At 40.9% G+C, this 24876-nt stretch overlaps 1 protein-coding gene across 1 annotated transcript in view; it reads right to left on the bottom strand.

Annotated features, from left to right (window-relative positions):
* The window catches only part of b4galnt4a (beta-1,4-N-acetyl-galactosaminyl transferase 4a), a 209051-nt gene that overhangs the window by 129401 nt on the left and 54774 nt on the right, over window positions 1–24876 (bottom strand). Inside the window, exon 2 of the mRNA XM_034085301.1 lies at window positions 6537–6649. Within this exon, the coding sequence (XP_033941192.1) occupies window positions 6537–6649 (113 nt within the window). The remainder of the gene's footprint in view (window positions 1–6536; window positions 6650–24876) is intronic.

The following is a 24876-nucleotide window of genomic DNA, read 5'->3' as shown; positions in this document are numbered from 1 at the left end:
CAATGGGCCAATTCTATCTCCTATATTGTAATTGTGATGATTTAGAGCGTGTTTACCGTCCGAATGTGAACAAAGTTCGTCAAGTGATCATTATTAGAAGCAAACCAAATCTATCAGCCGTCGTTTAGCGAACAAATGACAAAGCGGTGCTATTAAAATCCATAAAAGCCTTGCCATAAACTTTCTGACACATTTAAGTGACTTCAGCAGAATGCTTACAGTGCAGCTGAATATTTGAGTTTCAGTGCGGGAGACTGACTCATCCCAAGAGCCGCTTTCCATTTAACTGTTACAGAAGACGAGCCCTAACGCTATCAGGCAGGTTGTAGAGTTTAGAGGGACGTTCACAAAAAAAAAAAACCCTGCCAGCTCCACTTCATGACTCTTATCTCTTCGAGCACATTTCCTAAAGCCTCCACTTAAATCGATTTTGAAGACGACTGCATTTTATGGAATAAGATGTATCGTCTTTTTCTTTCACATGGTGCCCTAAACTAGTCAACAGAACTTCGGCGATATCCCAACAATTTGGGTTTTAACTCCTGCAGCCACAGCTTGAGCAGAGCATGTTTTGGATGGTGAACTAAAATGATGTTACACTGCTGATGCAGGTCAGAAATCAGTGTGACTACCATCATACAGAGACAGACAACATTGTTAGATATAGTAAAACATTATAAATCTGTTCATAATAATCAGTTATATATGGAAAAAATACAAATTAAGAATAGATTGGAGGTCACAAAGTCGACTTTTTCATGTCTTTTATACATAAACATGTGTCCCCTCTGTGTTAAGAGATTCTGAAAGTTTCAGGAAAAAGGACCCCCTCTGTTTTTGTCCTGATCCATTTATATAAAAACCAAAACCTGTCTGAAAATGAGCTGATCAGATTTTGACCACTTTATGATGTCATAACGATTTTTTAGCCAATAACCAACCAAGGTAACCCCCCACCTTAGCACCAGAGTCTCCTCCTCAAGCACCATTGTGTTCTTTTTAACCAAATATATCTCTGCTACAATGCATGATCCGTTTGGTATTTCGAGCCAAACACTTCAGAGACATGTTTTGTATATATAACTGAGAATAAGAATATTATAGGGGACCTTTAAATCCTTACTTAGAATAAAGAAAATATTTGTCTTCATTTGAATTCAATCCACACAGAAGCTTCTCAAGGACTTATTTTATAACCCAGTGTAATGATGCTCACTAACAGGCAGAGAGATAAAAGGTTTTCACGACACAAATACCAATAACTTCATCTGACACATCCATTAGTCCATGGGTCGGCAACAGGCGGCCCGCGGGCCATTGTTGGCCCGCCAGCAATACTATTTGGCCCGTAATTTTGAGAATCAAAAATAAAATCTTATTTTGAGATTTTTTTTTTTTTTACAACATAGGACCGACAGTCGCACATCAAGGTTTCCGTTAGCCGGTCATTACCAGTTTTTAGCTGGTAAAATGCATTAAAAACCGGTAAATTCAAAACCTGCTGGTCAAAATGTCTGGTAATAATTAGGGATGCTCCGATCGACTGGCCGCCAGTCATTATCGGCTGATATTCACTCTTAATAGTTTGATCGGTGCTCTCTATAAAGGCCGATCAGGAGAGCTGGATCTGAACGATATGGACATAAACGCGAGTGAAGTATAACCGGACCCGAGAGAGAGATCAGATCAGCTGCTGCATCAACACATCCTCACTCCCAGGTCGGCCTATGTTGACGTTATGTCAAGTCCCCTGTGTCAGCTTTTTCCAACGCAAGGGGGGGGGCCCTTACTGACGGCAACAAAATTCCTACATTATTCAATTAAAATAAAGAAGTAAAAACAATAAGTGTGGCTTGATATTGAGTAAGAAAAAGGTTGATAAACGCTGTGAGAATGGATCTGCGGGTAGCGTTCGCTCGCGATCTCAAGTCGTCTACAACATACGTTTAGGGAGCTATATAGAAGCCTATGGACATCCCGGAAAGTTGAAAACGTATGCTAAGGGCCCCCCCCCCCCCCCCTTGCGTTGGAAAAAGCCGACACAGGGGACTTGACATAACGTCAACATAGGCCGACCTGGGAGTGAGGATGTGTTGCATAATCATCTGAAGCCCCGCCCACTGTTTAGAGAAACTAACGGGCTGTCAGGAGCGAGAGAGGGAGAGGGGAAAAGAGAGGATCCGTTTCTCCCATGTTATTATCCAAAGTGAATGTAAACTTTTGAATAATGTACTTCATCTACTACAAGTAGTTTGTTTGAATGTAATAATTATGTTCTTTGTTGTTTGTGGAATCATTTATTGAAAAATGATTATAAACTGAAGCAATATAAAAATGACTCCCATTAACTGAGTTTTAAACAGTTTTATATATATGTCCCGACATATCCGCTTACATTCATAATGTCAGCGGAGGGAGTGGAAGCGGCGCTGTGGAAGAGCAGAGTGGCGAGGGAGAGCTGTCATCTTCCCTTTACAAGCTTCAAACATGTATTTATCGTTTGATTTTAGAAATAAAATGTCATATTCTGAAAGCCAAGACTTTGTTTATTTAAAATCAAACAAAACACCCGAACCCCGAAAAACTATTTTTTTACGCAAATCCACGTTTATTTTGAAATGAGCCGCTGAGACTTCCGACTGATTTCGATAGAGCAGGGCTGCTTCTCAGGTCGACTATTTTCATTTCCTCGCTCCTCGGTCTCACCGGAAGTTGATTTGCCTGCGCCATCTTGAGTACCGTCCCATGGCTCTTATTTCTGCCGGAGGACCGAGGATCGAGGAGCGATCATGGAGGAGCGATAACCGAGGAACCACCAGACCATCCTCCGATAAAATCCTCAGATACTCACCCCGCCACCTTACTGTGTATCGCTCACTGATTGGACGAGGCAGTGCATGCACTGATCTGATGCTTCTTGACATGAGAGCAATACCCCAGCGGAGTGAAGAAAATACATGAACCTCACGGGACGGGAATTGTATTCCTATTGTGCACTCTAATCAATATTAATCAAACTATTGTTCGTTTAAATACATTTTAGGATGGCGTTTATCTTTTTTGAGAATGACTTCTTATTTTATTTCATGTATTTGGATCTACAACAGATTATACTAATGTTTATGTCAGTAAATGTGCACTAACAGAGGCGGGGGTGTTTGTGGAAATAACAGGTACAGAGCTGGCTGCTGCCAGACGAACAGCTGTGCAGCGTCATCACAAACGGACGTCGCTTCACGTGACGCTCCGGAGGAAAGGACGTCCCATTGCTCTTAAAACTCATTTCCCTGCTTCTCGTGGTTTCCTTGCGTCCCTCCATGCTTCCCTGGTGGGAGGGACTAAACGCAGGGAAACAACGCAAATGAGGGAAGCAAGGATTTCATTTAATCGACCTGAGAAGCAGCCCGGGTCACATATGGCAAATGTGTGGTTGTGGGGGGACCGGGTCAATTAAAGTACTTAATAGTAACTATTAAATACATTGAGTTTTAGTAAAATACTTGGTTACTGATTAATTTAGGTTATAATATATTAAATTGCAAAGCAAAACATGCTGCAATTGATTTATTTTATCCTTTGATATTTTTTAAAGGTTTTCAACCTGAAAGAATCCTAATGTGTCCTTGAAAAGTTGAAATAAAGAAAAGGAAAAAGGATTCCAGTTGTCCATGCGTCCTCTGTTGCCCCTCAAGCCTCTCAAATGTGGGCAAACGCTCAAATAAATGCCAAAAACCCAGAGAACTTGACAATACTCAGAATAAAGGTATGTTAAATAACACTGCTAGTTAATAACTCTACTTTACTCAGTGGAGGCTCGTCCATTGAGGAAAGGGAGGGCCATCCTCCCTAAAATTTCAGAGAAAAATTAATTTTGAAGAGAACAATAAATACACCTATTTAAAAGATAAGTCTGTTAAAATACAGAAAATAGCCCTGGCTTTGAGACTGAAATTGGGCTAGAGAGGACGAGCCTCCCTTTGGGCGGGTCTAGCTAGACGCTCTGGATTGGGCGCCTATATCATCAGTGAACCAATCAGCGGATCTGACTGCACATCAGAGTGTTGATGGGGAGGGTTATCAGCGATAGAGTTTTTTCTGAACCGGGGAACAGGGGCGCTGCGCCCTCTTACCAAAATCAATTCCTTGAATTAGGCTTTGATTATGTTCTGGCCCGCCATCTTGTGGCTCAGCAAAAAATGTACCCACGGCCAAACTTACTTGCCTACCCCTGCATTAGTCGGTGTCCGTCTAAATACTTTGCTCTACAACTGTTTTGGCTTCTTTTATATAAAAAGAAGCCAAAATAGCGACAGCCGGCCACATGTGTGAACATTTAATTGCTGCAGATTGCTTGCCTTCACGGCCAGATTCCTCGTACCACAGGTAGTCGTACACCTGAGCCTCCGGCCAGATACCATTTCAAGGTAGAGAGCCCAACAAGATGAGTGGCCAGTGCTGGCCTGGAAAGCTGCTCGACTGAGGTTGAGAGAGGTGGGAGTAATAATAAATTGCCTGCCTCAAGGCCAAGGGATGAAGGGTGAAGAGAGTATTAAAAGAGTCATTACTTTACTAAAGAAGACAGGAAACTGCTTGGTTCAATTAAAGTGAGAATAGAGTGATAAAGAAGAACAGTGTGATTTTGACTGCTCAGCAGGCTTAAAGTGACAAGTTGTATTTTTTATTTCTTAACTACACCTAGTTTGTTGGCTCTTTTCCATTGATCTGAAACCCTGCATCTACTTTCTTCACATGATTGCTCATCAATATTTACATCTATCTCATGATTTGGTTTGTAATATTATATAATATAATTGAACCGAACATGGTGCTGTAATATTTTTGGACCAGGTTATTACATTTTGAAAAGGGAGCCCTTGTTTAAAATAGTAGAATATTTGGTATTACATTTTTTTTTTAAAGTGTATTCACATATCTTTCACTGTATTGTTTGCTCAACGGATTGAATATGTAATTGCTCTGTTAGACTGGCGTGCTGTGATGCCATCTTTCCCTCTTATTCCCCCTGCCGAACGGCAATCTCGAGGAAGAAAGATTGGCAATTATGAAAAGAGCAACACCAGTCTGACTTCATTTCTTGGTGTTATTTCTTAAATCTCAGAGAGATCACACTCTCTATTCTCTCACACTTCTAATAAAACTCAGTTGTATTCAATCTCATTTTGGGATTACATTTTGCCCTGTTGAGACCGGACAAGTAGAACTAAGCAGTTGTGTTTAAAGTTCCTGATTGTAAATTACTTTTTACCCCAATCACAAATATCTCTTTGTCATACTGTTTAGCAGACATTCAGATCAGACTGAAAAACATTTACACTGGGTTGTCAACGTTTTCGGAGCAAGATTGATAACAATCCTAATTTGGAGCTTCTGAGTAAATCCAACATTGCTGAATTTAACCCTAAAATCCACCGAATGTCCGGGGAAATAGGAGTTTGCGTTAATGCTGCACGATATATCGTGTCGTGAAGATAACAGCGATATGCGCATGCGCGATATTCACATGGCAGAACGTAACGATTTTTTAAAATGTTTTAGGACATGCGATATTAAATTAACTCAAACACGTCATGTTACAAACACTGAATAAAGTAGTTTCATGTGTTTCTCCAGGGCAGTTCGGCGCTGCTAACCGAGCTACTGTAGCTCAGCTTGTTGCTCTGATAACTTAAGATCCAGACGTCCCTGACTAAAATCCATAGTACACTATAGTAAAAAAAATACCAATTGTAAAGCATTAAAGTTCAAGAAAGGATGGTTTGCGGGGGGAAAAACTGTCTTTTCTTCAATTCCTGTATGTTTTCATATCGCAATATATAACGCAGGGGGGAAAAAAAATCACAATGTCAGTTTTTTCCAATATCGTGCAGCCCTAGTTTGAGTGTCAAAATGTCTGAGGTTTTTTGCTGCATGTACCGAGCAGTAATGCTCTCTGGAGGTGGTCCAAACTCTGCTGTTGGATATAGTCTAATTTTTACATCTCTCCTTAAGGAAACTATCACAGAACTACGTGCTTGAGGAAGAGGTTAGATTGCATGATGAATTCACAATATATCTTTAAGTCTGCCTGAGCTGAAAACATTACTCATATTCAGGGCAGGGGATGGGGTCAGGAGGCCAAATTGTAGATGGGTATTAATGAGCAAAAGGTTTCAAAACAATAAAATCGGATTACAAATTCTGCAATGTTCCCCACCTGTATCAGCAAAACGCATATACACCTTAATCTGTATCTGTTTTATAGTGAATTATACTTTTCCTTCCAATTATAGAGAGGGGACCGTGTTGGAGCATCAATCAGAGGGGGCACAGAGAAAGGAGCCCTGTGTTTCTGATGATGATTAAGAAGCGGGCCGTGACTGTTGGAGCCTGATGAGCTCCTCCATGAGCAATAAACCCCTATTGTTGCTTCCTAGGAAAGATGTGGGTGTGTGTGCTTAGGTTGTGACATTGCATTAATATTCGGCCCAGAGCGGAGAAACAAAAACAAAGAAAGACAGCCATAAAGAGAGACTCACTGCAGCATCGTCCTCCCTACTGTCGCTTGTGTCCTCGCTCTTGTGGTGGCCGGCGGAGGAGCGAGTGTCCCTCTTCCGGCTGGCGTCCGTCCCCTCCGTCTGCCTCTCTCCATCTGGGACAAGGTGAAAACATGAACACCGCTTAGAAAGCCAGCAAGCATCGTTATCATCCCTATTGTCGCCGCCATCATCTTTCTCATTGTCATCATCCTTATCTCCATTTGGATTATCATCATTAACAGCATCATTCTCATCTCTGTAACATAATTGTTATTAGGAATATCTTTATTACCATCGTCATGATGGTCAACAATCATTTGGAGCTATCACACATTTTCTTCCAACTGAGCCTCCCTTGTGTAATCAAACCCAGATAAAAGTTTACAGAGGAAAAAGAGATTAAGTGGAAAAAACTGTAATTGGAAAAGTGAGCAGAGAGAAGAATAAAAACCAGTCCGGAGGGGAAATGTGAATAGGGGGGAGTAAAAATGGGAGATCGTGAAATGGAGAGATATAAAAGAATAGCTTTTCTTGCTGCGAAGTGGAGCTGTTAGGATGCTGTCATGCCACAGATGGATTATGGGAGTTTTGCTGCACAATGATGACAGTTGCCTTGGCCGGGAGAGAACAAACCGGAATTGAAATCCACTCATTACGTGTGTGTGTGTGTGTGTGTGTGTGTGTGTGTGTGTGTGTGTGTGTGTGTGTGTGTGTGTGTGTGTGTGTGTGTGTGTGTGTGTGTGTGTGTGTGTGTGTGTGTGTGTGTGTGTGTGTGTGTGTGTGTGTGTGTGTGTGTGTGTGTGTGTGTGTGTGTGTGTGTGTGTGTGTGTGTGTGTGTGTCCATCACAGAGCATATGGTCAAAATTGCTTTTTGCTGCCAGCCTAACACACACACATACATACACACACGGTATCATGGCTGATCAAAACAGAGCTCAATTCAATATGGAGCAGCAACAGGATATTCAGCACTTTATGAGCGTCTGGTTATTTGGAGTTACAAGGAGCCAACGGATACTCATAAGGTTTTCTATAAAGGTGTTGTACCTCTACGAGGACTTCATATAAAGGGAATCCATATCCCATTCACGACAATCTCTTCTTATTTCTACCGCACAGCATTGGATCCCATTTGGCCAACATGACTTGTGAATACACAACATTGCTGCGGCTCCGATAGGCTGCCATAAAAGGTGGCGCCTGTGCCATTGACTCCCCCATAAAAAGAAAGAGGGAGGAAGGGGGAGGTCTTTGTGGTGTCCCAAATGCATTACAGTGAAAGTGGTTCATTACAGAGGGTGGCTATAGTGTACACACATGCATACAGCCACACACACACACACACACACACACACACACACACACACACACACACACACACACACACACACACACACACACACACACACACACACACACACACACACACACACACACACACAGGGATGGATTGTGATTAAAAGACAGAATGGGGAGAACGGGCGGCTATAAAGCATAATGAGAGCTAATGGTTTTCCAATTTGTCCCCTTAACAATGAGTCTGAGTGGGCTGAATTAGACGGGGGGGTGTGTGTGTGTGTGTGTGCGCGTGCGTGCGTGCGTGCGTGTGTGCGTGTGTGTGTGTGTGTGTGAGAGAATGATAGTGTATATGAGAGAGGAATTGTAGTATGTATGAGAGTATAGTAGTGTGTGTGTGAGAGAGAATGATAGTGTATGTGAAAGACAATGCTTGTGTTTTTGAGAGCTTATGACAGTTTATGTGAGAGGACATTGTACTGGTTGTGAGAGAGCATACTTTAAAAGGAAGTCAGGTTGATCCAACAGGAAGCCAGTTTAAATATTCATTCCTTGACTGGTTTACAGCCTTGAAAACAAAGCCTGAAGCTGCTCAGAGCACTGCTAGCTACATTTGAGCTGCAATAAGAACTTTTGGTAACACTTTATATTAAGGTACACAAATTCCCCATCAACTAGTTGTTAATTAACATGCATATTGGCTCTTTATTAGTCATTATAAAACACTTATTAATGCCTTATTCTACATGACCATATTCTACAAGTAATAGGCCATTAGTTGAGGGTTTTTCCTCAATAACCCTCTAATTAGTGTCTTAATATGCTCAATATGGGCCTAATAAGGCAGTAGTACCACAAGAATAGTAATTCTCCCATAATAACACTTAACAAATGTGATCTATCCTTATGTAACAAGACATGAAACTATAAGTGTTAATATTTCTATCGAAGAATATGTTCCCTATTTTAAAGTAAAGTCTTGTTCATAACCAATAAGCTAGTAGTTTGACTCTAATTGACCTGAACAGGTTCCCTATTCTAAAGTTGCCTCCTCTTCACACTTTGAAAATACATTATAGCACACAACTACTGAAATGTACCTCAACAGCACATGAACAAGTAGGCACACGTTGAAATATCTGTTTTATTAAACCACTAAAGAGAGGTTCAGACATCCCAAAACATGTCAAGTTTCTCCAAGGCTGAGAACACATATGCAGCCTGTATACTTCTTAATAGAATTGTTAACAGATGTTATGTATTTGTGATCATACTGTGTGACCTGCTTGTATGTACTTACACAATAGCCGGTGTACTGTTCTTTCTGTGTTGTACTGTCTCAGTGTGAACATAGATTAAACAGCCAGCCAAACTCTTTTGAGAGACAGGAATGAGCAGCCATGCTCCTTTATTGACTTATTTGCAGTCCACTGACATTCAAACGGGGTGAAACTATAAAAAAAGAAGATTCAAGGCACTTCATTATCTCATACATGCAAGGGTAACATACACAGATTAACACTTAGGACCGCTAAGTGTAAACAAGGTCAATATAGCTAATGCTAGCTGTAGCATACTGTATCCCTCCAAAATAATGGTCTTAGACTTTACTGATGATTTTGAATGTATTGCAACTCCAGAGTCAACATAAGAGCTATAAAGACACAAAAATAACAAATACATTTAGGCGTAATCCGTATTAGAATCACTGTAGCATACTACCAACAGTTAACTGTAAACAGACAGCAAAGCTACAAAACAGCTTATAAACGAATTAGGACGCAACCTACAATTTTATATTATAGTAAATACCAACCTTGTGCATCTTCGGGGGGTGCTAACATTTAAACATACAATGTATTCTTTATTTTCTCCATTGAAGATATATATTTATCAGTCATGTTGTTTCCATAGCAACAACAACTTCCTGTCAACAGCGTAAACTCACCTTCAAAATAAAAGCATCTAAATAAAACAGGAAATTAACCTATATTACATTTAAGACGTATATAAAACTGCAACGAAAGCAACGAAAACAATGCAACATCCCCTTCAGTCTCACAGAACACAAATGGGGTTATTTACACTAGCTGTGCAATAAGCATACACTACAGCAGGGGTCGGCAACCTTTTTTATATGAAGTGCCATTTAAAAAAATAATTGTTATCAGCGTGCCAACGATCGAGAATTATCAAGGGGGGGGGGGGGGGGTTGAGGAGCTTGACCCTCGTCAACTATCAGCAGGAGGGAGGGGGAGCCTCGCTGTCAGCGCAACTTACATGATGCCGAATTTAACAAACACATTTAAATAATTGGTTTAAACGGCATAATAATAAGGACGATCGTCCGTTCTGTGATTCTCCAGAACACACATGTTATGATATTAGGGTCATGCAGAGTGAGATGAGATCGCTGTCCCTTTAAGAGAGAGAGAGGGGTGTGGCTTGTGCATGTGTGTTTGTGGATGGTAGAGCAACAGTGAGATAACCTATGGAGAGAACGTGTGTATTTTTCTGGAAGTGAAACGAGGATGCAGAAAATCAGAGGTCTGTGATGTATTTTGTGAAACAGAAGAACAGCTAAATAAATGCAACGGCCTCCCAAGAAGAGCTCGCCTCTCTCCAGTCATTTGCTTGTTGCTTCTGCCCTCCTCGACTACGGTCTGGGAGCCGACAGGAAAGTTCAACACACAGATGGCCAGTCCGCCCCTTTGGAGCATATTATTTCGATGAGAGATGAGCAGATCGCCACTGGGCTTTCAACTAAATACACAGCCACGCAAAAACTGCGGCATTTGTACAGCTCCTTATGGGTACTGCAATTAGTGAAGTGCTTTCCTCCGTGGTGAAGCGATCAGCACTGCACCACGGAGGAAAACGGCAGAAAGTCACCTGGATATAAAGAGAGCGGGGTTGCGTTCCGATAATCCAAAAATCAGCTCCTAAGTTCTAACCCTATCTCCTATTCCTTGACCTCTGAGTGAAACGTCACGGGGTTAAGGGATAGTGGATAGGAGAATTCAAAAGAACTTAGGAGAAGAGACTGCGGTACTTTAGAGAATCCGAATGCACTTTCACTATCCGACGTGTTTATGATGCGCCAGCGGACGTCATGAATGTGCGTCTGCTGCTGTGGGGGAACTATGGAAACTACAGTTTTCTATACAGCGGACCACGGACTACTGTAAACTCATCTAGAGACTCTGCACCGTGCTCACTTCATGTTACTCTGAGACTGGGGTTACGTAAGTAACCTATAGTTTTCTATACAGCGGACTACAACATGGATGTTTAATAAGAATGACGGACTCATCTAGAGACTCTGCACCGTGCTCTGATGCTGTTGTTTTATGCTTTATGAACAACAGGGAAACATATTCTTCATGACCAAAGTTGGAATTGAAATAAAAAAGGAAAGTGAAACTTATGCTCGTCACCCTCTCCCTCTGGTCCACATTAATACAAATGATCCCAATAAGTATGATTGTATGAACTATGAAAAGATCTTAAAATCAATACAAATGTATTTATTATAAACGTTAGTCCTTAACATCACTGTGTATATCACCATTCAAACATCTTTTAAAAGTTGAACAAACCCCACATTTCAGTGAAATGTTGACTTTATTTGATCATTTCAGTAAAAACTAACGCTCATATTTCTCTTTTTGATTATAATACTGATGAACGTTCAAAACAAAGCACTTTGACAACTTACCACATACGTTTTAAAATGCTTAATAAGCACCGTAACTTTCATGATATCATTTCTCGGTCATAATCGTTTGTTTCCGTGAACGGCCGACTGTCGAGTGACGGTAAATGCTGCGGCTGCAATGCATTGTGGGGCAGCATTTTCTCCTCTCCTTTTGGTAAGGGAGGTCCAGTGGTTCCTAAGCTAAAGGAGGTTATAAAGGAAGTTTGAAACCTCCTTTCCTTTCATAGAGAATTGGAACGGCACTTATCATGGCTGCCAGTGACGTACTTCCGGGTCATTTCACTTGGTTAGGAAGGTTCCTAAGCTAAATGGACTATTGGAACGCAACCCGGGGCTGCGCTCCGTGCATGGCTTCCTTCTGCAGGTAACGGGGAGACGCACTCTGGCGGCGGTCTCGTTCAGGATCCCAAAATATAATTTAAATATGTAGCACACTTATTCCACCTAGTGTGCCACTGGGTATGGTGCCAGGGGTTGCCGACCCCTGCAACTACAGGCTACTATGGCTAACGGTAGCGTGTATTATAACGCTAGCGTGAATGCTAACGCATTTTCTCATTGAGTTTAAACATCTCCAAATGTCATCATATAAACACAATACATGTTAATACTAATCCTTACAGTCATTGCTTTCTGACGGACTTGACCATTTTACTCTTCAGGTTGCATAGGGAAAATTAGTAGCATTCTCCTGCCTTGGGTGGTGTCCATCAAATGAAAAATGTAGAGCCAATCAGGAACTGAGAACTTAGTCCAACTTCCTTTTCAATCAAACTCACTTCCTTTTCAATCATACTCTCTCACACTCATAACTATTCTTATGCACACACCCTATAATTCTGTTTTATATACATACCTATATAGTTAATTGTCTCTTATATAGCTTTCATTCACTGCTATTCTGTTTTACGACTATTGTTATTAACATGAAATACTATTCCCTCTTATATGTTATTATTCTGTCTTACATACATTGTTTACCGATTGCACACATACTACTATCCTCTTTCACATACACTATTATAATGTTCTATTAGATTATAGTTGTTTGTGAAAGACGATAGTGGTGTGTGTAAGAGAGTATGATGGTGCATTTAAGAGATTTTGTTTTTGTGTGTGAGAGAGAATAGTTATTTATGTATGATAGTATGATAGTAAATGAAGGAAGGAATGACAGTATGTTAAAGACGGTATGATACGTGTGAAAGAGTGGTGTACATGTGAGATTCTGATATTGTTTGTAAGACCAAGTATGAGTTGTGAGCTAGACGGCCTCTAATATGTGTGTGCGCGTGCTCGTGCGTGTGCGCACGCTCGTGTGTGTGCAGAGATTGAAGCAGTCAAGCAGAAGAGGAAAGACAGATAGGATCATGCTCACTCATCATTCACGTCAAGTGTCAGATAGGAGATGGTCGAAAAACAATGAAAAAAAACTCAATAAAAAAGTAGCAACAGCTAAACTTTGTACAACTTCCTCTGCATCCCAGAGGAATTGCCCAGCAATCTTCTTCTTTGTGATACATTTTCCTCATTTGTTTTAATATTATCTCGCATGTCTCCCTCCATTCTCTTTTCAATGTCAGATTTAAAAACAACTGTGATAAAAAAAAATCTCCATTGATCTGATCTTATAATAATAATAATAATATATTTTATTTATAAGCGCACTTTTCATTTGCCTAAACAAAACTCAAAGTGCTACAAAATTAAAAAGGGTGAAACAATTAAAACAACTTTTGATCAATTAATAAAGCGGAGAGAGTGTACAGATTCTCAACTCATGGCTGCCGTTCAACTCTCCACAATCATTTTCATCATCAAAAGTCATTTTGAGTACTTGTAAATAGACAAATAGAGCTCTTTTTCTTTTTTTTCAAGTGCCAGGGGAGGATCTCCTGAACCACCTGACAGATGTTTGGGCTTTGTTAACTGTCCCCCGGCCTCCTGTCATTTTGCAAAAGGTGTAAGTATTACTATATTTGCATCTTTCTATCAGATTGTGAAAGGATAAATTGTGTTATACGTGCTCTGATTTTCTGAGCGTGGACAGGAAAGGTCATTGCAACTCCAAAAGAAAACTGAAAAAAAAGGATAACACCAAGCAATATAAGTCAAGGAGGCTTTCAGAGAGTGCCATTTCCTTGTCGAACAAGCAGGAACCTTGAAAGCTGTCAGACGACACGGACAGACTAAGAACGGCCTTCAGGGCATATCAAAGCTCCCCCGATCAAAGAGCACCAAAGAGTAGCCGTATTCAACTTCGTCTCACTTGAAGCCTGGCTTTCCTGCAATTGACAAGCCAAAAATAGCAGGGCACTTTAGCTCCTGACTTTAGATCTGACTATGTGACTTAAGTAAATTTGTAGATGGAGATTTCATATATTTCTGAGTAAAAAGTGTTTGAAGATGCTTAGTCATGAACTCCATCTAGAGGTAAAAAAAACAACAAAGATTATACTGACGAATATAAATCTTCATTTAGGATATAACAAATGACATTAAATAGCCCCAACAACAAATCCATTTTTGTTTACATGTTGCAGTTTATCTTTCACTTCCATATTATGGCTGTCAAACGATTACAATTTTTAATCAGATTAATCACAGCTTAAAAATGAATTAATCACGATTAATCACCATTCGAACTATGTCCAAAATATGCCATTTCTTTATGTATATTGTTGTGGGAATGGAAAGATAAATGAAAGAAGGCGGATATATCCATTTAACATACAGTATCTATGTTTATTATAACATTTGTTTGCGTGTCAAAATGAAAGACAACCCACACACCCATCAATCATCAAACCGTGGGGTCTTCATTCATTACGTGTTGATTTCTATCAACGGGGGAGTACTTCAGGAAAGTCGACGGGGGGGGGGCTAGTGGAGTACTTTGTGACCACAGAGTGTGAACGTTGTGATCAGCTGTTTTAGCGCAGTTCTCCAGTGAAGGGGGGGAGTCTCCCTCCGCAGCCGGTTGGCGTAGTTTTGGCACAATTCCGTTGTACAGACCGACGTTAACAGCAGCCCTGTCTGTGCGCATGGAGACCGAGGTTGCGTTCCGATAATCCAAAAATCAGCTCCTAAACTCTAACCCTATCTCCTATTCCTTGACCTCTGAGTGAAACGTCACAGGGTTAAGGGATAGTGGCTAGGGGAATTCAAAAGGACTTAGGAGAAGAGACTGCGGTACTTTAGAGCAGTGGTTCCCAAACTTTTTGTGCCCAAGGCACACCAAAGGACAAGTAAAAATCTCAAGGCACACCTATTGTGCAAAATAGCCCGTATAACACGTGTTATCACTCATATCATGTAAAATATCTGTAAATGTGCATAATTATTTACTAATGCCAAATAAAATGTGACAAAGACAACTATATTACTCATGAAATATTTATTAACGAAATATTTCAGAAATTAATTTGAAACTTTATCAAATTAGGCTTCATCAAAGCAGCAACACACTCATTTAAACCAGACAGGTCATACAATAAAAAATGAGGCAAAGGAAACTCAGCAGAAATTCAGCACAGAGAATTGTCAATGCAAGGAAGCTGCATTGTCCATGGTCCTGAACTACAAATTATAAATGTAACATTTCAGCAATCAGCATTGAAACATGTGCTATTGTAAATATTTTGCCGATTTACAAATTAGTGAGATACATGTGCCTGTCGGGGGGCGCAGATTTTTTTAATCCTTGGTGGCACTGAGGAGAGGGCCACTCGCAAGTCCTGTTCAACAGAGAGCCGTGACCTCCTCTTGTTCTTCATGTAAACCAGAGTAGAGAACGCCAACTCAAGAGATGGGGTCGTTACTAAAAAAATGTAATATATTACATATTACTTTTAAGAAAAGTAATATATTACACTACTTCGTTACTATCTACATAAAGTAACTCGTTACTTTACTCGAGCATGTACGAACTGCGCATGCGTGAGTGGCAATAACTTTCTTTACCAGCAGGCGGCGGTAGTGTGTATTTGTCATTCAAAACAGGCAACAACCGGAAGACAGAGAAGAAGAACAGACTACGTGATATAAACAAACAACAAATAGCGTGTGCGGTAGCTCCACCTTAGCATGTGTTCTTTGCAGGTGTGTGTTGAGGTTTGACGTGGTGTTTACAGCAGTGGATAACAGCTTCTGGCCCGGACACAGTTTGCACCTCACCGTCACATTCCTGTCTATTCTTCGGACGAACTCAAAATAATGGCATACCTCAACCCCTCGAAAGTTATCGCTGACTCAGCCATGTTTATGCAGCACTGCACGTGGAGATGTGGACGCGCAAGTCGCGCAGATTACTACATATAAACCTACAAAGTACTGATATAGTAAATTAAATAATTATTTTTGTGTAGTTGTATATTGCAATAATAATGTATGGTTGTCACACAATCCCACGGCACACCCGGACTTGCCTCATGGCACACCAGTGTGCCGCGGCACACCGTTTGGGAACCATTGCTTTAGAGAATCCGAATGCACTTTCACCATCCGACATGTTTATGATGCGCCAGCGGACGTCATGAATGTGCGTCTGCTGCTGTGGGGAAACTATGGAAACTACAGTTTTCTATACAGCGGACTACAACATGGATGTATAATAAGAAGGAGGGACTACTGTAAACTCATCTAGAGACTCTGCTCCGTGCTCTGATGCTGCTGCTTTGCTTTATGAACGGGGACAACAGAGAAACATATTCTTCATGACCAAAGTTGGAATTGAAATAAAAAAGGAAAGTGAAACTTATGCTCATCACCCTCTCCCTCCGGTCCACATTAATACAAATGATCCCAATACGTATGATTGTATGAAAATATCTTAAAATCAATACAAATGTATTTATTATAAACGTTAGTCCTTAACATCTATCACTGTGTATATCACCATTCAAGCATCTTTTAAAAGTTGAACAAACCCCACACAGCTCAGTAAAGACTGTGAGATGTTGACTTTATTTGATCATTTCAGTAAAAACTAACGTTCATATTTCTCTTTTTGATTATAATACTGATGAACGTTCAAAACAAAGCACTTTTGCAACTTACCACATACGTTTTAAAATGCTTAATAAGCACCGTAACTTTCATGATATCATTTCTCGGTCATAATCGGTTGTTTCCGTGAACAGCCGACTGTTGAGTGACGGCAAATGCTGCGGCTGCAATGCATTGTGGGGCAGCATTTTCTCCTCTCCTTTCGGTTAGGGAGGTCCAGTGGTTCCTACGCTAAAGGAGGTTATAAAGGAAGTTTGAAATCTCCTTTCCTTTCATTTGGAGAATTGGAACGGCACTTAACATGGCTGCCACTGAGGGACTTCCGGGTCATTTCACTTGGTTTGGAAGGTTCCTAAGCTAAATGGACTATTGGAACTAGTGGTGCACGATAATTATCGGCCCTATAATTATCGGTCCGATATTAGGAATTATGACGTCATCCCGATAAACCTGATAAAAGTATTAATAGCCCCGATAATATACAATATATTTTTTGGGTAAAAAAAAAGAAAAAAATACTGCGGTGTGGGTGGATTGGGATGAGGGGCGCTTGTTTTTCACTCGGCTCCTCCCGTTTTGCCAGTACTGTGGTATTAGTGGTTTAGGAAGAGGGGAGTTTTTCACAAATCCAGCGCTCCCTAACTCATGCCTGGCTGCCCGGCTGTAAATGGTGTGTGGCCGTGAAGCCAGGACAGTAAACAAACATGTCGTCGGTAGTATGGGACTATTTTAAAGTTTCAGAGTTGGATAGTTCGCTTGCTATTTGTATTAACAAATGCAATGCAGAAGTTCCACGAGGAGGGAAAAAGGCAACGAGCTATAATACTTCCAACCTGATCAGTCACCTGAAACATCGCCATCACTACGAAGGTGTGTTAAAAGCGTACGAAGACCCCTGCGCTGCTAAACTAGCAGCGAATCCAAAGCCAGCTGCAAAGGCACCGGGGCTTTTACCTATCGACGAGGCTTTTGAAAAAGGCAAGAAGTTTGCCAGATTTGTTTGGGGAAATAAATATGGTCACTTTGAAGAGTCAAAACTGTTCTTGGCTTTGTTTTGTTCACAGTAGTAATGCTCATGTCATTTGCTCACTACTAGTCTTTTTTTTACCACCTGGTGTGCAAAAACTACAGGTACATTTAATATATATATATATTATATTATTATCGGTTATCGGTATCGGTCTTGAGAAGCAGGAAGTTATTGGTATCGGTTTCAAAAAACCAATATCGTGCATCCCTAATTGGAACGTAACCCGACTCTGTCGTCCGGTGATCTAACCGCCTTCTGGAAAAGCTTCACAAGTACGTCGGTACGCAAATGCGCTTTGTGACAAAAGTGACGGTACGCATTTCAGATTACGCACATAACCTGCGTACCAGTTATGTGCACCCCTGTACTACAGCAAAAGTATTCTACGTCGGGACTTCCTGCAACAACACCACGCCGTTATCTTGATTCTGATTGGCCAGAAGACATTATCAAAGATGTTCTATTGAGAAGACGATCACTACGTGACAAAAGTTTTCAAAACCGTTTCTGGTCTTTGGTATTTCCAGACAAGTGGCTACTGAAATCAATCTTACTAACTGCTGTCTGTGCAATTTGCTCTGCGCGAGTTGGCGGACTTTATTTTGCTTACTTTAACATCATTTTTCATGGTGGGGCTAAGCCATTTCTTGGTATGTGTGTAGCCTACCCCAGCCATACCCTGGCGCTGGCACTGGTGGGATGTATGGAGCGGGCCATTCTGCACATGCATTAAATGCGTTAATTATTTTAACGCAATTAATTCAAAAAATTAATTAGCGCCGTTAACGCAATAATTTTGACAGCATTCGTTTATTTGTGTTCTTCCTTTGAGTAAACACTGCATGACTCACTGCATGAGTCAATGGGCGTCACATCTACCCTAAACCGTGTATCCGAGGAGACAACGCTGCAGCAGCCAGGTGAGAGGGGGGGGGGGCCCTCTCCTCATCTCTTTTATGTAAGAATGTACCTTAAATATGAATGGGCATGCAGCACATACACATTTAGGACTACTTGGAAGTGAAATGAGTGACAACTTCAAAAGTGAAACGGCAAACATTTGTTGCAAATGACCCACATTCCAAGATAACATGGTTCAAATACATCTTATGGATAAAAAGGGCCTTTAAATCAACCTGGTAAAGATCTCTACTTTTAAATACAATAAGGAGAAGGAATGCATTGTACTTAGTATGCAAGAAAAATATTTAAGCAGTATGGGTACTGATGGCCTAATCCATCTGAGCATTCTCTATTGCACTCAACAAAGAGAGAAAAAGTGTTACAGCATTAGAGATTTTTGGAAAGAAAATCACCTGAAAACCTCCTCAAGATGACAAAGTATTCAGCCAAAATTAGGAGAAAAACTTCTACAAAGAATTCACTTTCAAATCATTCCCTCTTCTTCTTCAAGTCCCTCAAGCATTGTCTTTTGAAGTCTAAGGAGAACAATGTTTGAGTGAACTTCTTTGCTGAGAGAATAAGACTTCTTAAGCACTAAAAGTACAAACTGCATCTCTGCACCCTATGCAGAGATGCAGGAAAAGGGCCTTATTGAATAAAGTGAAAAGAAGACAAATGTTTGCTGCAGCTACAGTACTTATATCATTATACAGTTACATTTTAAATCAGTAGTTCTCATTTGGTGCAGTCTCTTTATGGATAAATGTTTGATAAGAAATGAAATAACATTAACTGCTAATATATTCTTATAATAAATTCTGTAACATTCCCAAAAGGGGATGAAAATGAGAACGGCAAAGCAATTTTGTAGAAGTGTGCGTGAGGATAAATGTTCAAATCTTCTTCGTCAACACATTCCTTAACACTCTTAAACAATATCTGTTCTGCATGTGTGTGAGTGTGTGTATGAATGTAATAATGCATGGGTGCACACATGCTTACAGAGATGGTGCTTTAATTTCAATGAGTCGTAAATAAAGTCCCCTGTTGGCAGGAAATCTTCTTCCCCTACTTGTATACAGTACAGTAGCTTGTGAGAAAACATTGTTTTCTGGATTAGTTTATTGCACTTTAGTATAATTAGTTTACTCAGTTTTAGTTCTGCTGAATTAAATAAAACACATGTGAAAAATTGATGTTGATTTTTTTTCTTTCCTTAACATAGATGCATGCCCTGTCCCGAATATGAAAGTATTAGACAGACGCCATTCAGCTCTGCTCTCATTGGTCCAACTTAAGAGTAGATCAACTCAGACTCATGCATTTCAAACCATTCCTTAAACTATGTATGTGTGTCTATATATAGCTTGTACTGCTTCATGATAGTGCTTTAAAATACCTTATTTGAAACGTTGCACTGTGAAAAATACTGGTAAAATTTGTGAGGAGATATTTTGTCTTAAATCAACTATACAAATGAGGTTGGTCATTTTATCCTACACTTAAACGGCTGTTCTCTAAAGTAACCAACATGCATTGCAATAAATAACTCACTAACACAAAGTTAAAAAGGACTGAAAGAACAAGTTTCACTGCAGGCATTTCCCCACACACACACACACACACACACACACACACACACACACACACACACACACACACACACACACACACACACACACACACACACACACACACACACACACACACACACACACACACACACACACACACACACAGAGAAGCCTAGAGGGGGGGGGGGGGGTCTGCCGGCCGTGGAGAGCAGCAGCGAGTCAGGGCTCAGTCCCTGGACTGTGACGGACTTCCTCCAGCCTCCACGCCGCCTCTAATGAAGTAATGAAGAGCACACTGGCAGGTTAATGGAAGCCAATCGACTACGAGCGTTGCAACCTGCAGGAAACCAAGAGGAATACTAATCACTCCTCCTCTCTCATGTTATGCCTAATCTGTCCCCCCGCTTCAGAAACTACAGCACTATTTAGCGTGCAGATAAGATGGAGGAGAGCAACTTCTATAACCTCTAGAGGACACAGATAGAGACCGCTTTTTGGAGTGTGTGACGGATTGTATTAAAAACTACAATAAACAGGAGTCTTATCCAAAGTTGATGTCAAAGTAATCTCTAGATAGATACGAGGATTGGGGGGGGGGAACTTTCTCCAGCTTCCTCTTCATTTGAAAAATGAGTAATAAGTTCACCTTGTCTGGCTGCCCTTTCAAACGATATATAAACTCTAATTTCAACGAAGTGCAGCTGACGGAGCTCTCATCTCAGCTGTACGATTGCCAATTCATATGTATCAGTGTGTGTATGCATACAATACATGCATGAGTGTGTGTTGTATCTCTGCATCTCATTTTATCTTTGCAAAAGACTGACAACAAGCACTGGGTTTCAGTGCAAGGCGAGGCTCCGCTATATGTTAAGTGATACAGAATAGTGATACAGTGGAATGCTAATCGCAGAATCAAAGAAGCGTTCAAATGGAGCTGCAGGAACGCAGATGAAGGGCACTAAGAACAAAAATTAGGAGAACAATGAACATTATAGACGATGGACATACAAATGTGGTGGTTAAGTAAGACATCTTCACTTTAAACCCATGTGACAAAGTCCAGTCATAACACATTAGATACTAATAATCTGTTAGGAGCCCTCAGGTTCAGCTCGACGTAATGGCCCTCTGGTAAACAGGGTACATAATAGCACACAGTCAAACGGAGAAGCTCAAAGTGGTTACAGAACAACACCAACGGCCATTTTCACAATTCATTTGCCAGTTTTATCTCAAGAAAGGTTCCAGCATGGCGTCCTTTGAAAAGGCGCAGTCAAGCACTCTTAATGCTCAGCGCTAATCGAGGACAACAGAGCAAAAGAGAAAGAAGCTTCATGGTTACGGATAACCACAACATTTTACAAAACACGGTAAAAACATTAACATTCACAGTACATATTTCTAGGGTTGCAACCTTGAATTACTTTTATTATCGATGATGTTATCAATTATAAGAAATGTGGATTGTATTTCTGTTGATTGACTCATCGTATAACCATTTCAGAAACACATTCAATGATGTGCTATTTTTATCACATAAAATGTTATCAATATGTGAATACTACACCAAATATGATGTGTTGTATTGAATCCAGGATTTATAAATGTATTTGTACAATATAAAGAGAGTTGTAGTGACACTACCCTTGTTAGAGATAACCATATGGAAAATGCAAACTGGTCAGCAACAATGCTTGAGAAGACTCCCAATTCAAATGAAGCACAACATCACAGGGCCTCATTTGTGCAAGAAAATACTCCCACACAGCTACCACTCGCCTGTTCCTTTGACACAAGGCAGGCCTGATGGAGGACTTCATGCCGTTTACTTCAAATTCTCCCCCAGAGGCCTGCATGCAGCATCAAAGGTCCAGATTCATGAGACTAGGTCTAACATAGATACACTGTACGCCTGATCTTTTTAGTTTGTTGACCATGTGGTGGTAGCTTCTTCCTTTTTGTCCTCTTTTTTTTCTTAGCTGAACAAAGAGTGACCCTGCTGTTGCTTCTCTAGGTTTGATGAACACATGTATTTCTTTAAAGCACTGTTTTACTGAGCTGTACATGCGTGCGGTGCTCACATTGGCTATACCTGCCCCTGACCTTCCTCACTGTCAAGGTGGCCTGCTTAAGCTTTCGCCGAGTGCACATTTTCTTTTTCTTTAACACATTCAATTCCCAGGAGGCCAGCTGTGATGCTGGAACAACAACAACAACAACAACCTCTAGCCCTGCAACCGTATTTCAATCAAAGTTGCTTAGCTTACGCACCAAGCCTGTTCTAATATGTAGTTTAACAACTAATAGACCACTTCACCTTGTGGCGTCATACTGATTAGCCACTTGAAGGACATTTTTGTAACGGTGAGCAAGTTTACAATGTAATACTGTTGGTGATTGGAAATTATGAATAGGTACTGACAATTCGAAGAAAATCCAATCAGGGATTAAACGTAAAGGCAGGAACTAAGGTATGAAAGAATTCTCGAAAAAAATTCAGTTCAAGGAACAGTGCAACATCATGCTCTGTGTAAATTATTGACAGGGGCGATCTTCTCAGTGAGTACTCTGTGACTCTACTTTAGTGACGTAGGCCGTACTGCCCTTAAGCTAGCACCAGCAGCACAGGAGAACGTTAAAATACACCCGTCTCCTCTTCTCCCACCATCAGGGGACAAGATTAAAATGGCATCGGACGACGAAACAAGAGGCTTTTCAGAGCGCAAGAGTGGAAGAGAGTCGGGGAGATTTGGCAAGAGGGGTGGACGGGGTGCAAGGGGAGTAGAACGCAAGAGGGTGCGGGGGAGGAGATTAAGCTGCAAGTCAAGGAGGAGACTGGTGGAGACTGTTAGAGGAAGTGAAGTGGGATACAAGGACGAGAGTCTGTGAGAGAGAAGTAAAGGAGAGGGCGGACCCACAGGGTGACAGCCTACCATTTCCTCGCATGTTCACCCATTCAATCCCGTATTACTCAGTCGGCCATTATCTGATTGACTTAGCCACTCACTCATTCCCTCTATCCCTATTTCCCCCTGCTCTAATGTATTTTCAATATACTTTTTACTAGGGCAGGGAATATAAAGTTTTACAAGGCTTTTTACTCTGCATTCAGGCATGACATTATAAGACCTGGTTGACATAGGGAAATGGAGGATGTCAAACTGATGGGCCAGTATAATTTCTTAATGACACGTTTTGGGGCAACAGCCAAGGGTGTGCACACACACACACACACACACACACACACACACACACACACACACACACACACACACACACACACACACACACACACACACACACACACACACACACACACACACACACACACACACACACACACACACACACACACACACACACACACACACACACACACACACACACACACACAGGTGCAGGATGGCGTGGCAGGGGGCAGCACAAGTGTACCAGGCTTCACCGGGGCCACGCTTGCTAAATGGATCTAGCTAATTATAGCAAATAAACTGCACTGATCTACGCCATTAGCCAGTCAGTAATGAAGCAAAGTGGTGGGCTGCTGTGAAACTGATGAATAGAGCCGACTGCCGAGTGCTGCACTGCCTGGCCTTTAGTTTAGCTCTAACAACACAGCCTTCTTAAGAAAGCAGGAGTGCATTAAGAAAAGAAAAAAAGAAGTACAACAAGGCTATGGAGATCAGATAAATAGAGAAAAGAGAGGGGCAAAGAAAGACTTAGGCGGGATAGAGATACATTAAAGATGGGTGGGGGGGGATACAGAGGCAGAGCATGTAAGCTTGTATGCCTGTGGGTGTGTAAGGCCGAAAGAGAGAGGGATTGCAGAGATGCCTAATGTGCTGGAATATGGGTCAGGGGCAAAACAGTCTCAGTGTCTTCCTCTATTCCATCCTCTCTCCTCAGAGCATGTGGTCATGTTTTGCACTCCACTAACAGTCCACTAAATCTGCCACTTAGGACAATTCAAATAACAATGCTTTGGGTGTAGACAAACATAAAATCTGAACCCGAGGCCTGGTGCAGTCAAAGATTAACACAGCCCGAAAGAAAATGGAATAACCTTATTGCACATGCAGAAGATGCACACACACTGATACTCAGAGGGTATTGTTTTCAATATAATGGAATCAATTGAACATCAGCATAGCAGAGCAGATAAGGTTTGGATAACACTTTGAAGGGTAGTAAGTGTGTTTATGCACGTGTATGAAATATAAAAGACAATATCTGTCCGTCCATTTATACATATTTATCTCTACTCAACACAATGTGAACATGTAAAGCAGGGGTGGGGAACCTCCGGCCCCCGGGCCGTATACGGCCCGCGAAACCATTTGGTATGGCCCTCGAGGTAATTTATAAACACACGCAAAAAAGAAAAAAATTAAAGAAATCTAGACCGCAAAATAATTAAACAAGCGAGTGCCTGTTTTTCCTGGCAACGGTCAGGGTCCTTGAACACAACACGAGCCTAACGTGTCATCACCATAGATCATCACGTGGTATATATCTAGTATGTCTAGATATTACCTTTTTTTACAATATTTTAATAGCAACATTCATTCATCTGTTGTCATCTTATAACGTATTTATCTTAACAGCTATCACTGTAAAAAAAAAAGAGGATTTAATTTCATGTTACGGTACAATATTTATCTTTACATTCTGTTCTTGCATATGTCTTATTATATTTACGTGTATATAGATTTCTGCCTGCACTCATTTATTATTCTTAATTTTATTTTGAATTTATTTTATTGTTTTATGTCTTATATAACTATGTTGCGTTGTTGGAGGAGCTCGGGACAG

The sequence above is a fragment of the Pseudochaenichthys georgianus genome, chromosome 6 (assembly GCF_902827115.2).
Source record: "Pseudochaenichthys georgianus chromosome 6, fPseGeo1.2, whole genome shotgun sequence".
Classification (NCBI taxonomy): Eukaryota; Metazoa; Chordata; class Actinopteri; order Perciformes; family Channichthyidae; genus Pseudochaenichthys; species Pseudochaenichthys georgianus.
This window is presented reverse-complemented; position numbering and strand designations above follow the sequence as displayed.